General features: G+C 39.4%; 1 protein-coding gene across 1 annotated transcript; it reads right to left on the bottom strand.

Moving 5' to 3' along the window:
• Positions 1 to 354: 354 nt before the first annotated feature.
• Positions 355 to 17669, bottom strand: LOC110892900. Its single transcript, XM_035981267.1, has 4 exons — positions 17227 to 17669; positions 15756 to 16551; positions 853 to 1275; positions 355 to 588 (listed from the first exon to the last, which is right to left on the bottom strand). The coding sequence occupies exons 1-4, from the start codon at positions 17667 to 17669 to the stop codon at positions 355 to 357; spliced, it is 1896 nt and encodes a 631-aa protein (XP_035837160.1).

Below are 17669 nucleotides of genomic sequence, written 5' to 3' on the forward strand. Positions count from 1 at the left end.
TTTTGTCGATCCATGCCCAAATCTTTGGTGATAACCAGATTGATTAGATCCATATTGTGACATATCAAGAACAGTGAAATCCTGAAGATCTTTATCCTTGGTTTTGTGATCTTCTAATTGAATAGTACAAACATTCAACATTTCCCTTATAAAGGCAATCACTGCATCTTTTAATTGCATATAATGGTTATGAATTGTATGCCCTAGTTCTCTATAGCAATGATGTATTGGTTGTTCCCTTGTTTTCCGTTCCATTATAGGTCTTATAAAATTTCCAGAAATTTACGTGATCCGAATTGCTAAATTCCCATTTCATTGCTAATAGTCCTTCTGTCGTGTAAAATCCTTCTTCTGTCACGCTAATAGTCCTTCTGTCGTGTAAAATCCTTCTTCTGTCACTAAAGCCTTCCTTTCTTTGTCGCTAAAGTGTATCACTGAATCTCTATTTCTTCTCTGTCCATGCACGAATACATTCTCCAAAACAGGGACTTGCAATTCATGAATGTTTTCTTCAGTTTCTTGTTCTCTAATTCTTGATTTGATCTTATTATTCAAAATAAAACCAACCTTCATTTCTTTATCATACTTCTAGAATTTCTTAAAAAATGAATCTTTGTATAAAGTTTCATATCTTCTTTGAAAAACAGAGTATCAAGTCTCCTGTTGATTAATTCGTTTACCGTTGCCGGTGAGCGATTTCAGTTGCGTTGGTCTTCTGATTCCTGTAAGTGGTATGGAATCCTTTGCGTCCGATTGTTTTCTTGTTCTTCATAATCATCTTCATAATCATCTGTAATTCCTAGTCTTTATTTTGTGATGTCTTCGGTTATCTATCGATTTCTCGATCGTTGCCTTATCCTTGTCATCTTTTCTATTGTAACAACAGTCCTCGTCTTGTTGTATCTTATCCTTTTTATTCAGAACATCTTCACAGGCCATCTCATCTCTTTCGAGATCGTCTTCTTCTTTATCCTGTTTCTCGAATTCAATTTCTTGTAACATTGAATTATCTTCTTTCCGTGTTATTACTTCGCCTGCATCTCCGTTATCTTCGTGACGTCCCGATTCGTATCCCAGTAATGCAATTTCATATTGCAATTCCATTATCGCAATCTGTTGTTTCAGGATTGCAATCGCGCGTAATCGGGGACTTATATAATCGGGATCGTTGTTTATTTCTCGCCCGTTTCCTTGTCTGTTGTTCATTTTTATCATCCGTCTCTTCCCGGGATCGTGTAATTCTGATCGTAATTCTCTGTTTTCTAACCATGGGCTCTGATACCACATGTTAGCGAAAGCCGATATCATCATCATCGTATTCGTGTTTGTGACTCTGTACGTGTGTGTTTGTACATAAGAGAGTGCAAAACGAATTATTGTAAATGGATTTTGTATTGAATATCTTGGTAATCACAAATGTTAGAGAATACATTCTATATTGTAACAACCCACACGTTCGTGCATTGTTACTACTCGCTACACTCGTTACGCCTAGCACCAGAGATTCAGATCATAATGTAACTATATCGCATACATCGCTACTTTGCAGTATATTCGCATATTTCGCATACTTTATCGCTGAAACACATCACATCGCACATACTAACACTCATGATGACATTGAGTGAGGACCTGTTCTACCCTCCTCGATAGCCGTGATGTGTCGCAACGCAACGCATATTTGAAACGCGCAACTCGATTATCACAACGCAGACCTTGAAATGTGGATATTTATACGATCCTTTGTGCCTAATTATAATAAATATATTAATGTGGGTAAGAAAATGTGAAACCAAACTATCGCAACATTTAACGAACAAAACAAAACTTTGAAACGCACCTCACCGGAGACCACCGATCAAACGACCATTCGATCGAATGGTCATCCGATCGAGTTACCACCCGATCGGATTGCCATCCCATCCGATCGGATGGCAAGCCGATCCACTGCATTCCATCACCTTCTCTCCTCTTCACCTATAAATAACACTTGTCACATCACTTGAACAGTGATGTGAGAACTCTCACTCGACCAGCACGCTTTGGGGCTATTTCCTCTCGGTTTCTCGCGATTCTTGTAAGTTTCTACCTCCAATCTTGTACTTCTATGATCTACACGCACTCCTTCATCCTTTCCAACAACAAATCTCACTTTTTCACCGTAAAATCCTCTGATTTGGGGTGTTCTAAGGTGATGTCGTCATGGTTCTTAGGAAAAAAGAAGTGTGACCTCATCTCATCAAGAACAGTTCAGATCTAATGGATTCCACGGCGTGTAAGCACTAATCTCACCTAGATCTAAGCCGAATCTAAGCATTTCAAGCTTCCTTCAAGCTTTCTTAACTTTTTACTCAAAACCGATAGAATCAGAGCTCATTCAGACCTTCTACTCATTCTCTAGTGAAGTGTCGGTTTGAGAACCGATTCCTATCGACGAGATGACCGGTTAACGGGTTGAACAAGAACAACCGTCAAGGGCATGTAACTTAACAGACAGGGTGATTCCCATCCGATCTGATAACTTAGCCTTAGTGGAGTTCCATTGTTTAATACGTTGTCATACCGTCTCGATCAAACCGCGAACTTTCAAAAATAATCAAGTTCAAGACGATCAGATTCGTTGGGATGGATTGCCGTCCGATCGGATAGCCATCCGATCGGATTGCCATCCGATTGAACTGCCATCCGATCGAACTACCATCCGATCGGATTGCACATGGTTCCCCCCTTAAACTTTTTCTTCAAACTTGTAAAGTTCTGAACGCCGAACGGATTGCAGTTCGATCGGATTGACATTCGATCGAACGACCATCCGATTGGTGGCACTTAGATCTTTGACACCTAATCATTTTTCATAATTTTCAAAGATCATTAGTAACTAACGAATTGCTATCCGATCGGATTGACATCCGATCGAGCGACAATCCTGCTGTGAACTTGTTCTCACTAAGTATCTTTCCAGTTGGATCGCCATCTGATCGAACGACCGTTCGATCGAACGACATCGATCGACCGTTCGACCGATCGACCGTTCGACCGATCGACCGTTCGACCGATCGACCGTTCGACCGTTCGACCGATCGACCGTTCGACCGATCGACCTGAAGGGTAGAGATACTTCTCTGTTTTCAAAATGCTACAATGAAAACTTCAAAGCCATCGTACACAAACACATCCATCTCAAACACATGTCAATCCAATCGAATGGCTATCCGATCGGATGACCATCCGAACGGATTGACATCTGATCAAATGATCATCCGATCGGATAACCATCCGATCAGATTGCCATTCGACACTTGATTCACTCGCCACCGCTTAACACACTGTTCAACGCTTACGCTATCAATCTGTAATCAGGCTAATCTCAGACGCGCTCCCTTCAATCCAACCAAGTTGTGTTTACTTGCTGAGCACCGACTGTGAGTATATTCGAACCCCTTTTTATCGCATTTTGGGTGTAACATACGTTCCTATCAAATCGAACTTATCAAAACGAATTATACAATTAAACTGTTTATCACTTGCAAATAACTGTTATGCATATTTACACGTGATGCTAGTTACATATGTGTTAGGACTTTTACTCGCGAGGTCCCGCCTTAACTAGTATAGTACTATAGTACCCGATGGGGTCTAGTTAGGATGAATAGCAATCGCAATCACAGCTCGAGTGACTTAGCTGGTAGTATCTGTCTTATATGCATGTATGTTGAGGTATCTCGTTTATGGATTTGGTAATTCACAACACTTTTTATCTATTTCTCGCTATTATCAAAACTTGTATACTCGCCAATACTTTTGTATTGACGTTGTTTTAATGTATGTTGCAGGTTTAGTCGCAGTCCACATCAAATCAAGCTAGGAAGTCTAGAAACTCACCTAAAATCTAGGTTGTCGGATTTGTATTGTTCGAGAGGACAAGAAATCTGTGATAACTTATGTGATTGTATTGTTTGTTAGTATGGGATAACAAATGTAATAAATATTGTCGCTTTATAGTTGTTATGGATTCTCTTGAGCAATTTGATGCGCCTAGTGCCGCGCCCCGATGATTCCGCCATCGGTTGGGGTGTGACATATATAGGGTGGAGGTGACGGTTTATCAACCGACATACCTTTTACCAACCGCTCAGTAATATCTAATTTCTAATTCTAACCTAAATACTAAATTAAGATTCTAATAATAACATAATATATAGTTTAGTTTATATATATTTAACAGTACCTGCAGCTAGGTGTCATCTTGAACACGTTCCGAATATTTTTTCTGGGGAGTGAAGTGGCGGTGGCAATGGGTGGATTAGTTTTGGAACAACCAGAAGTCATCTACCTTCCACTAGTAAAGCTCCAATTGCAACAATTGTAGAGACGTTCTATTTATTTAAATTTAATTAATCGTCTAAAATAGCTGTATAAAGATTTAATATTTTATAGTGGATTGTATGTATAACTAAGACTGCTTACCACAATAGTTAGTAGAAGAGAAAATGGTAATCAAGTGCCCTGGGCAAATCTTTCAAGTCCATCCAGACGACTTACGACTATTTTAGGGTGACTTGCAGTTGGAGAAGAGGATTGGATAAAGGGTTGAGCATAAATTTGAAGCTTTGACGCTTTTGCAATCGGTTAGTCGTTGTTTTCTATTCTTTCTCACTCAATCTGAGATGAACATGATGTTTGCTTTTGGATTTTACTATTTTGATCTTTCAAACATGCTTATAGGCTAAACTCGTTAAGCCACCTAGGTTTTGATGAACTATTGATGTTGTTTTGACTTTTTAGTTTGGCTTTTGACCAAGTTGTGTTTTAAGTTAAAATAGTTCTTCTTTGTTGCCGATTATGATTATGTGTACTTGTGTCTGCTTGTGATTATTGATTAGTTTTTGATTTTGATGTGGTTGGAAAGAAGAGATTCACCCTAGTGTAGGTCCCTTTCGGAGGATGACGAACCTAAACCTTGTTATACTAACCCACTAGCGAGTGCGGAATCCAAGCTAGCAAGCAAACCGGGATGAAACAAGTATAAACACAAACACACACAGGTTCACCGATTAACACCACTGTATTAATACGTATGAAGGTTTCGGTTACAAGCACAATGTTTACAAATATAACTTGCAAACTCTCACTATGTGTGTGTGTGTTTCGGACAGAATGCTCTCAAGAATACTCTCTATCTTTCTGTCTGTGTGCATCTACCTTCTCACATACACTGCATGGGTATATATATACCCAGCCCAGGTTGACATGTCCGAAGGATTCGATAGATGGTCGAAGGATCATCTATCGATTACGCAGTCATCGAAGGATTCACAGGGACCTCGAAGGATGATGTCTCGAGGTCCATCAATCGAAGCTTATCTTTCGAGGAGATCGAAGGATCCACATCATCCTTCGATCTCTTATCCTTCGAGACAGACAACCCATATACAAACATAACTGTTTGACCAAGTCAATCCGGAGGATGGTTGACTCGGTCAACTTACAGACTAACTAGGACATCGTTTACATATAGACCGAATACAGACAAAGTACAGACACAAGTGCACCAACAAACTCCCCCTTGGCTGTAGCTTTGTCTCGAACTTCGATAGTCTTTGGTCTTCGAGTTCTCAAAATTCTGATGTCCTTTCAAGTCTTCATTGTCGGAGGATCTTCAAAGTCTTCACGTCTTGAAAGCAGAAAGTGTATCAACAAACTACCCGTATCATGTAGGAAGTGTGTTGACAAACTCCCCCTTAACATAAGCTCCCCCTTGAGTTATGCTCGTGAAAAACTTGATCTTTATGAAGTGAGATCCTTGTGGTGTTGATGATGGTCAGCGGCAACTCGATCATCTTCATCCTTTGAGTGCCTTCACGTCGTGTCTTCATTCCGAAGCTTGTCATCGACTATGTTCTCCTTGCCTTTAGAATCTGCACATGCAAGAAATCTAAACGCGTAATGAGAACAACTGCTTGGAATATAGTTAGCATAAACAAATGACACACGTATGACCATGTCACAATCAAACACCGTCCGACAGTTTGAAAGTTTAATAAATTTGTCAATTTTAGTTTTAACTTTCAAAACTTGCAAATTTCGACCGTTTATGAAGATTTAGTCAATTCGGTTTTCGTTCAGATTTCAGGTAACGAAGACTCGAGCTCCAACATCGTACGATCGAAAATAAAGTAGAAATAAAATCTTTTTGGCTTTTACAAAGTTTATATTAAAACACGCCTAAAATCTTTTTGGTATTTTTAAAATTAAAAAAAAAAAAAAAACAATTTAAGATCCTTTGAGTGTTATCAAACGACATCACCGCTAATGTCGTGCTGATATGCACCAAACGACGAAACTGTTTTAAAAATAAGGCAATAAAAGTTAAGCAGTAAATAAATATATACAGACAATCTTTTTGCGAGTTTCGAGGGTAAGAGAATCATATCAGTATACGGTCATGCCAAAACACTCTTGTTGTTCAGTTAGTTAACATTAAAATAAGCATCCTATAACAATTATCGGTATTGTTGTCCACTTAAGCTCAACTTATCAGATGTAATCATGGCGAGGGGATACGTTAAGGTATGATTTATACTTACCGACCGGTGTTCATCCACATCACGACACATTCCCGTATCAAGGTATGCACGAGAGTTCATCTTACCGGTGAGTATACCGATTATCATCTGTTTGACCGTATAAGCTGTGAGATACTCACTTATTTTGATTTGAAAACAAGCCCTATGTGATATAATCACTTATTGATGAGGAACTTGATTTTCATATGCATGAGGGCACAGGTGCAAGTCCGTGAACAGGTCAGTACTTCCGTACAGCAGACAGACGAACTTGACACCCGGATAAATGTGATATTTTATCACTTATTTGATTTGGACATGTGATTGTTTATCACTTATTGAGGTCGAATGCAGTATGTAATATGTACACGTATGTATAGTATCATGGAAGATCTAGACTTGCGTCCCCGTTATTTTTTTGGTAAAAGATACAACCATGATACCCAGATGATAAGCAGCATAAAGACCGAATATCTCAGAACCTCGGCAATCTATCAAACGAAATTTCGGTACTAAGACCATATGCCAATGAATGGTTCCCACCTGGTCTTCAGTCGATTAAGATTTATATCACCCTGCACACTTTAAAATGATTGTGAGCCTACCGATACATCTTATATAGAGCTGCTTATCGTTTTTCATTTAAGGTTTAAAGAGGTTTGGATAGACCACTGATGTGCTATCATTTTCTCTTTTGCTCGCCAGGAAACTCATTTTTGTTTTTCTATTGTTTTTGTGTTTTTGAAATTTTTCGATGTTTTTGGATTTTCCGATTTTTGGATTTACTCCCCCTAAAATCAATAAACTAAGATAAATTTAAAAGACACAAAGATATTTACAAAAATGATTTTCCGATGTTGGTTTTACTCTTGCTTGACCTTAATGCCGTTTACCAATAATAAGAAGTCAAATCTAGATTTGTCAAAAGCTTTGGTAAATAAGTCGGCACGTTGGTCATCGGTGTGGACCTTAACAACATCGATTAGCCTTTTCTCAAAGCAATCACGTATGAAGTGATATTTGATTTCGATGTGTTTGGTCTTTGAATGCTGCACAGGATTTCTAGTGATATCTAAAGCAGCAGAATTATCAACGTAAATAGGAGTAGTTAGGAATTCAAAACCGTAGTCCCGCAATTGTTGTTGGATCCAAAGAACTTGGGAGCAACAACTTGAGGCAACAATGTATTCAGCTTCGCATGTTGATGTAGCTACACACGTCTGCTTCTTGCACTTCCATGTGACTAGGCGATTTCCTAAAAACTGACATCCAGCCGTTGTGGATTTGCCGTCGATTTTACATCCGCCAAAATCAGAATCACTGAAAGCTACCAATTCAAAGTTATTATCCCTAGGGTACCACAGACCGGTGTCAGGGTACGCCTTCAAATAACGAAAAATCCTTTTGACAGCTGCAAGATGTGAGGCCTTCGGGTTAACTTGATATCTGGCAAGCAGGCACGTTGGGTACATTATATCTGGCCTTGATGCTGTGAGGTACATAAGAGATCCGATCATCGCGCGATAGTATGAAGGGCTAACAGGTTCACCCTTCAAGTCAGGAGTTATTCCGTGATTAGTTGGCAATGGAGTACCAATGGGCGTTGCATCGGACATCTGGAACCGGCTCAAGATGTCACCAACATATTTAGTCTGATGGATGAATATCCCAGACACTGTTTGTTGTACTTGTAGGCCCAAGAAGAAATTCATTTCCCCCATAGCACTCATCTCGAATTTATCCTGCATAATGCGCTCGAAATTCCTACACAAAACATCATTAGTAGAACCAAAAATAATGTCATCAACATATACCTGTACCAGAAGAAGATCTCCATCTTGTTCTTTGATGAAGAGAGTACAGTCGATAAGACCTCTTCGAAAACCATTCTCCAGCAGATATGTAGATAAGGTTGCATACCAAGCTCGTGGCGCTTGATGAAGACCATAGAGAGCTTTGTTGAGCAACCAAACCCGATCGGGATGGACAGGATCTTCAAAACCTGGAGGCTGTTCGACATATACCTCTTCTTCAACCACACCATGTAGAAATGCACTTTTAACGTCCATCTGGTAAACCTTGAATCCTTTGAATGAGGCATAAGCCAGAAAGATCCGAATAGCTTCCAGACGTGCAACAGGTGCATACACTTCGTTGTAGTCGATCCCTTCAATCTGACGAAAACCTTGAACGACTAAACGAGCTTTGTTCCGAATAACCACTCCACGGTCGTCTTTCTTGCATTTGAAGACCCATCGAGTGCCAATCTTCTTGTAATTCTCAGGTTTTTCAACAAGCTTCCAAACACCAAGCTTGTGAAATTGCTGCAATTCTTCCTGCATGGCTTCAACCCAAGCACTATCTTTCAATGCTTCTTTCCACGATTTTGGTTCTTCTTGTGACACGTAACACGCGAAGGACCAGTCATTTTGTTGACCAGATTCTCTAATAGCTGAATACAAACCAGCATTCCGGTTGTTTCTCAGCTGATTACGCGTCTGCACACCGCGATGGACATCTCCTATTATATTCTGCTGGGGATGGGTATCATGAATCCTCATTTCAGGATTATCTGGCACACGAGCATTGATACCCAAATTGGTAAGATTAAGATCAACAACCAACTCCACACCAGGAATGTGGGTAGAGGTGGATGCATTCCCTTCAGCAGTGTCTACATTCTGCATATGAGGTGTATCACCAGAGGCACCTTGAACAGGAGCAGCTGGAGCCGAAGATCCTTCAGCTGCATCATGATATTCATCATCTTCAGAAGAGTCATTATAATCAGCAGCATCTTCATAAACCACATTTTGAACCATATTGTTGACTGACGAAGAAGCTTGAGGGTCAACAACAATAGGTCTAACCAAAGGCGAGACAGCAGCGTTGTCACTTTCCAACAACATCCTAGCCGCTGCTGATTCTTCGTCAAAGGTTGGCAGATTGAAGGAGTCAAATAGCCCATCATAATCGAACATCCACGGATCACCCGGAGCCCTAACAGGACTCGTATACCTTTGAACCCTAACTTCACTCCATAGCTCAATCTTTTTGGTAGCTAGATTCCAAACACGAAAATTCGGAGTAGCATATCCAAGGAAGAAACCCTCGATAGCTCTTGCTCCAAACTTTCCATCCGGTTCAATCATAGTACATGGAGCACCAAACGGTTCTAGGTAAGAAAGATCCGGTTTCCTTTTCTGAAGGAGTTCGAAGCAAGTTTTGCCATGTCTCTTTACTGTAAGAACTCTGTTTAACGTGTAGCATGCAGCCGATACAGCCTCCCCCCAGAATTGAATAGGGAGTTCCGACTCTACTAACATTGTTCTTGCAGTTTCTATAATCGTCCGATTCTTCCTCTCTGCGACACCATTTTGTTGTGGAGTATAACGAGAACTGTACTCATGAAGAATGCCTTTAGAAGTACAAAACTCATCCATAACTTGATTCTTAAATTCGGTACCATTGTCGCTTCGGATCCTCTTCACTTTCAACGAATAGAGATTCTCTAACATTGTAAGAAGATCCTTGAGGATGCCAGGAGTTGCACTTTTGTGTGCCATGAAGGATACCCAAGAAAATCTAGAATAATCATCAGTAACAACTAGACAATAGGCATCACCAAACGTTGTCTTGTGCTTCATGGGTCCAAAAAGGTCCATATGAAGACGTTCGAGAGGCATGCTGACAGTGTTGATTTTCTTCAAAGGGTGAGACTTCTTTGTTTGCTTCCCCTTTTGGCACGAGACACAGATATCTTGTAAGTGAAAACTTCTCACAGGCACACCATTCACAAGATTATTTTTCACCAAATGGTTCATCTTCCTCAAGTGAATGTGTCCCATTCTTCTGTGCTAAGATATTGACTCCTTTTCCGTGGCTTTTGAGACAAAGCAAGTGACTTGTGCAGATGTTGTAATCGCCTGGCTCATGTCGAGAATATAAAGATCATTAACTCTTGGAGCCGATAAGAGAATCCATTCTTGTGGAATTTTGAATCCAGGTTTCAGCACATAGCAGCCGGCATCATCAAAATGCACGGTGAATTTCTTATCGCAGATTTGCGACACACTGAGAAGATTATGATCAATTTGCTTCACATAATTGATCTTATCAAAGCACACGATGCCATTGGAGATACTTCCCTCTCCAGTGATAAAACCGCCTTTGTCACCCGCAAAAGCAACATACCCTCCTCTAATATTTCTCACGTCGTATAGGAGCCGTAAGTCGCCGGTCATGTGCCTGGATGCTCCACTATCAACAATCCAATGACTATTAATAGTTCCTCCTAGAACATCCTACACATGTCATTTAAACACATCAATTGAGAATGGGGACCCAAGCCTTAGTGGTCTTGGGTCGTCCCTGAGCATCACGAAACGTGATATCAATCTCTTGATGCTTTTCAAGAACAATTGCTCCCCCTGAATAGTCACCCGCCTTAGGTAACCAAGTTCGTTTTTGCCTACCAGTTTTTGAAGATTCTGGTTTTACAGGTTGTGACACACTTGGTTCTTTTTGAACTGTTTGAACTTCAGATTTTAAAGCTTTTTCAACAGTTTTCATGTTCTTACGTCGTTGTTTAGTTTCTTGTTCCTTTACAGTTCGTTTATCATGTTTAGGTGAAACTGACCGACGTTGAGGGTGAACTGTTTCAGGTGGAGCTTTCTCAACAAATTTACTCTTTGGAGCATTTGGGCAGTTTCTGATGATGTGCCCAATTTCTCCACATTTAAAACATGTTCTCCTTTCAACAGATTTTGGAGAACTTGATTGACCACAAGATGTCGAACTCGTGGAACCCGAGGTACTAGCCTTTTCATCACACCCATTTGTGCGTTGAGTGTAATTGTTATCACTGTTACGTTTTAAGATTGTGACTTGTTTTACAAAACCTGTGTTAGATTTGTTCTCAAAAGTTTCAATCTTATCAGTACCCTTGGATGACACGAACTTGACATCTTTTGCTTTCTTTTGAAAACGAGCTCCTTTTGTTTCAGACTTCATCTGAGAGACTTTATGCTTTTGAGCTCGTTTGACTGGTTGTTTACCATTAGAAGCAGTAGGTTGTTGAGTGGTTGAAGATTTTTGTTTACCAAACTGTTTTCTAATCTCAGCCTTAGGAATTGGATCACATTGTGTTACCACAATTCCCGAAAGTGTTTTTCCCAAAAATTTGTTTGTGTTATCTTCAAAGACTTTGTCAATCAAAGATTTATTTACATTTTTAATTGGGAAAACATGATCTGAGTAGATTTTATTATCTCCAACCAATGTATACAACACGCTACTGCTTTTAACAGTAGTCACACCTGTCCTATCAGCTTTGACAGGATCAATCACTTGCTTCTTAACAGATGGAACATCAGGAGTATCAGGATCACAAAGAATGTGATTCTCTCGTGGAATAACTACTCCTTTCATCTTGTTAAGTGATTTATCCCGTTCACCTACATCCACTTCTGACTCATCATCCGATGTCTCATAGTCCTCGATAATTGGAGGACTTTGCTTCACGGATGATGAAGTTTCCGGTTGCTCAGAAGATGTATTTGAAGAATTGTCCGGTTTGAACCCTAGGCCAGCAGCAAATTCCTCAACATCAAGAGGCACACTGGGTTCATACCGAGGCATTTCCTCCTCATCAGGCATCTTTGTATAGTTGTTCATCAAAGGGGGCGGACATTTCTTATACCCTATGCCTTTCTGATTTCCCTTTGGTTGTTGAACATCGATGATGTGATCAAGCACAAATTGGGAGTTAGAATAACTATCCAATTTCTGTTTGATCGCATCATGCTCGCATTGGGCAATGGCTAATTGCTTTTTAGTTTCTTCCACAATGTTAATGTATTCGTTTATACTTACTTGCTTGTGGTAAACTACTTTGTTAACCTCGGACACATTTTTCTTTAATGTTTCTATTACAGATTTAAAATCTTTTTCATTCCGGGTTAAAGCCATGTTTGCCTCTTTGCATTTTGTAAGTCCCGTTTAACCGGATCTTTCAATGATATCAACCAATCTTGTGAGAGTGCGGAATCCAATCACAAGATTATTCAAGATAAACCGAAAAATATGAAAATACGAACCGAAAATATGGAAACGAAGAACAAACCGAATCACCTTTAAACACTTGCACACGATTCTATTACTTTGAAAAGCAAAACCGTCTAGTACAAGTGTTCACAACCAAATCGAATTCTCTAGCTCTCTCTCTAGGAAATCTGTAACAATGAATGTCCAACCCTAAAACAAGTAGAAAACTTGTTTATATACTAACCTAAGCCCACTTCCCTACATGGGCTCCCCTTGGGCCTGCTTGGCCCACATGGCCTAAAGCTTGGCCCAAGTGACCTATAAAGGTCCAAAACCTAATATTAACTAACCCGGTAAAGCCCAGTTTGTAACCGTAGTCCGTTGTGTTAATTTGATGCGTCAGTCTCACACTTTAGGGCCTAACAATCTCCCCCTAGACTGATGCCATCAAATAGTCTTCATGACTTGAATTCAGCAACGTCTTCAACAAAATCTATGGTTGTCACTATGCTGTAGATGTTGTGGAAGTTCTTGACTTCTGAACTCTCAGCACTGGGTCTCTTTCTTCAGCTCTTGTGGTTAGCTTCATATCAGGATCTCGATCAGCAGTTGCTTGAAAATCTTGTCAAAAAGAATGTGAGAGGAGGATTCTCAGCAGCTCTTTTCTTCTTCAGTCTTTGTCTTTCAAGCAGGTTCACGGTACTTCTTCAAATGTACTTTCACTGTCAGACGACGTTCGTATCCGATTCTTCTGACTCAGGTACATCTTGTAGTCATGCTGCTTCAGACTTCTTCAGCAACTAACAGCATCTCAGTCTTCAACAACCCCTGTTCTTGATTGAAATCAAGTTCTGCACATGCTCACAAACTCATAAGCAAACATTTCTTATGCAACAGGGAGAGTATCACATGAACACTAGGTACATCCAAGTACTTGTACTCGGATTTCTCAATTTAAACTCTTTCAACTTTTGATGATCAGTCAAATCTTCAAGAACGGTTATAATTTTTTTAATTTTAAGAAACAAATAAGCACTCTATTTTTGGATTTTTGAATTTTTCATTTTTTTAATTTTTTAAATTTTAAGAACTAAAAACAAATAAAAATCAAAATATAAACAACTACCATAATATACAATTACAATTGCAATGGGATCAAAATTCGTTCTCAGGCAGACTAAGGAACACTTTTCAGTACGAGCCTAATCAAACTGGTCTATGCGATAGCCAATATGTTTGTCCACTTAAACTTTAACGCTCAACTTCGTGATATGATTAAGGTAATATTATACTATTATACCCGTGTGTCCCATTCCAAGGCATACCCCCGCGATCAAGGTAAGCACAACGATTCATCGTAACAAGTGAGTATACTGATGTCATCCTTTAAGATATCATGACTGTGCAGTCTGCATATAATCTGTTTTATCATGTTTTGATTTCTTAACAATGAACACCCAAATAAATACTAATCAAATCTCGGAAATGTAAACAGCACACTCTATCATGCAAGTATTTTCCCTACCACATATTTCACAAGTCCAATCCAGATTTCTGAAATCTTAACTGGGAGTAGATTGAGAAGAGAACAGAATAGATCTTTAGCAGAGATGGTATAATATACAGATCAAATGAGTTTTTCTCAATTTGATATAGGTTTATTGGGGTTTCTTTTGGGCACTAGAGGGCCTCTTTCGGGTGTATTAGATCTATAGCGCGACAACGTACAGCTAGGTCAGCATGTATCTGGATGCAGCAGAAGCTGTCGTTGCCTAGCACCTCCAGGTCAGCATGTATCTGGATGCAGCAGAGGAGGTACACGACTTTTTCAGATAAGATTTCAGAATCAGATCAAAATTGTGTGTATCGGGACAACATACAGACATTCAAATAGAAATGAGCTAATTCCAAGTGACTTTCTTTCCTGGGGTCATGTACAATTTTAGTTCTAAGCAGAAGGACAACCAAGATATCCCCGGATGATTCAACAATATAAAGACCCGAAACCTCAGATGTTGGCTATCAATCAACGCAAGATTTAAGACCATAAAATCATACGCCGTTGGTATGTTACCCACATGATACATAGTTCGTTATGTTTATATCACTTAGTATCTTTTATCATGTTGAGCGTCAAGCCTATCGACATATCGCAGTAGATCCTAGTCTTTTCAGCTATAGCACCTTACATGTGTTAGACAAACCCTTTAACACGAACATTTATTTCACTTCCCAGATCATGCAATCTTTCTTTTTGGCTTTTTCATTTTCTAATGTTTTTGTATTTTTCTCATTTTCTCCCCCTTCTATATATGTCTCTCTCTCCCCCTAAATTTGTGCATAAATCTTGGATTTTTGCGCAAATTTACCATTTACAAGAGAAAGGACACTTTATATACAAGATTATAAACTAAGAAAAAGGGAAAATATTTTTGTTTAACCGTTCTATCATCAGATTGAAGACTAATCAAATTCAAATCAAAGTACTGAATTTAAACGGTACCTTTTGCTGATCATTTCTTACTTCTCTAATCTCCTCCAAAGGAAACACATCATCTGTAAAAAAAATTTGAACTTTTTGCAACAGTGAAATGTTACCCGTTTTATCTCTGGAACAACCGCTATCAACATTCCAGAGATTGTCAACAGCTCCTCCTTGGTTGTTCCTGAAAATTAAGGAGATTAGTAAGACATGGGTACCCAGGCCATCGTGGTCCTGGGATTTCCTGAAGCATCAAAATAAGACACTTCTTTTAAACACAAGTCCCCTTTTGTCTCAAGGATTGGAGACATTGCTGCTTTGGATTTGGGTTTCCAAATCTGTTTCGGTTTAACAAACGTGTTTGTTGCCTTCGGTTGAGCAACTTTAACTGGTTCAGGTTTATTAGTTTTGAAAACAGATTTTTGTTCCTGAACAGCTTTGCGTTTGTTTTTAGCAGCGTTCCAATCCCCATCAGAAGGTTTAACCTTAGGATTCACATTCTTCATTGCCTTAGGTGATGATACCTTCATCGGCTTAGAATGGTAGTTATCCTTTGATGTAACCCTCTGATTTTGCATATAGTAGGGTACATAGGGACGATGTGTGCAATTTCGAGCAATGTGACCAGCAATGCCGCAATTGAAGCATGTTTGTCTCTTTACGTAGAATGCATTCTGATCAACTGGATTTGCTCTTGAAGACCCTGAAGGACGAACCGGTCCTTTTTGTGCTTGATTTTGTTGCACATTTCTTGCAGACGACGATGAATTTGGATGCCTATACTTGTCGTTTGCATGGGCCTTCTGTGGTGGAGATTTCTTCTGAGTTTTCTTGTTTTGAGTAGACTGCACGTCATGTTCAGAAATCTCACCAGTCTTTCCGAAAGCTTTGTTAGCACAGTCAAATGCATATTTTTCACATTTGCCATTACTGACTGGCTTAACAAAGGTATTTTTCACATCGCGGGCCTTTTGATGACTATTGCTGCCCGTTGAGGACTGTGGAGAGCCTTCTTGTCTTTGATGTTTAGGCTTCTTATTTCCGCGTCCTTTTCCTGCTTGCTTTGGCTCTTGTTGCTTGATCTGAACCTTTTCACCACTAACCGAAGGTTCAGATTGTTCAGCTTGCGCATTTGGAGCCCTTTTCACGTCTGTTTTCTCTTCATCCTTCATGGTATCAGCTTTGACAGAATCGGAGAGTTCTGGTTTGTTGGATGAAATACCAGAAACTGTAGCAGAAACTTCAGCTGAAACCTTTGACGAATTTTCAGCACAAGTCGGTTCTCCACATGACACCCTTGAGCTGAATTCACTATAATCAAATGATTCCGATTTCTCAGAAACAGCTGCTTCAGGTGATTCGCATTTGGAATCAGATGTTTCAGCTGGCCAATTCGCTCTATTTGCCGATTCATTTTCCGTTACACAAGCATCACCGTTTTCGCCCAAATCATCAGGCCTGAGATTAATCACAGAGCGAAAAACTGAGTTAAGAATATCACATGCCGTAATAGAGTCTAGATTAGCTTTATTTATTAAATTTTCAGAAGCATTAGACTCTCATGCTTGTTCCTCCCCAGCTACTTTTTCAATCGTTACTTCAACTACTTCATCTGCACATGTAGAAGAAGCATTAGGATCAATTGTACCCTTAGCAACAAAATTTATTGGAGGTGTCGCTCGTTTATCAACAGATCTGCTGTTGATTGATGACTTATCAGTTTTAGGACCGTAAGTCATTTTACTTTCATTCATCAGCTCCTCCTCAGTCATAGGTAAGTAAGTATAATTGTCATTATAAGGAGGAGGAGCCTGATTAAAACCCAATCCCAACCCTTTTCTTTTCTGGTATGCTAGCTGTTGATCACACAGGTTTTTGACTAATTTGCTGGAAGAATCAAATTTTTTAATATTTAGCTCATTTATTTGATATCTATCTCTGATATCCTCCAGTTCCTTAGTCACATCGCATAGTTTTTCTTGAACCATGAAGAGTTGGGCTGTTTTTACACTAACATCATCCTTAAGTTTGATGATGTCTTTTCGCTGAGCTTCAATTTTATCTTTATAAAGCTTTTCACTCTTTGATAAAGTAAAATTTTTATTTTTTATGTCGTTGTAGTCTTGAACCAACTCAGCGTTGTGTAATCGATATGCCTCATTTCTTTTTCTACACTCAGGAGTGCAAAATACAGAAAGTATCTCTTCACGATCACGAGTAACTTCTTGAGCCATGGGTTTGTTAAACATAGATGTTGAACTTTGTGGTGAGTCAGCATTGCCATAGGATTTGATAAGAGAGATCAGCTCATCTGACTTCATTTTGTAACAGTTGCCGTCGGTTGTCACTATTATCTGATTAACATTCATAAACCAACTACAGTTCGCCTGATTTGGAATCCCTTTTATAGCCTCCAGAAGCTTTCTGTTGATTATGCGAGGAGACACCACCATTTCTGCCTTCTCCATTTCAGAAAGCAGTTCAACAAACCGGCCAATCACTGCATCTATAGATTCACCGTATGAGTAACTGAATCCTTCGAATTTCTGCTCAAGCATCTCTCTTTTAGAAGACAT

Source organism: Helianthus annuus, chromosome 12, assembly GCF_002127325.2.
Source record: "Helianthus annuus cultivar XRQ/B chromosome 12, HanXRQr2.0-SUNRISE, whole genome shotgun sequence".
NCBI classification, from domain to species: domain Eukaryota; kingdom Viridiplantae; phylum Streptophyta; class Magnoliopsida; order Asterales; family Asteraceae; genus Helianthus; species Helianthus annuus.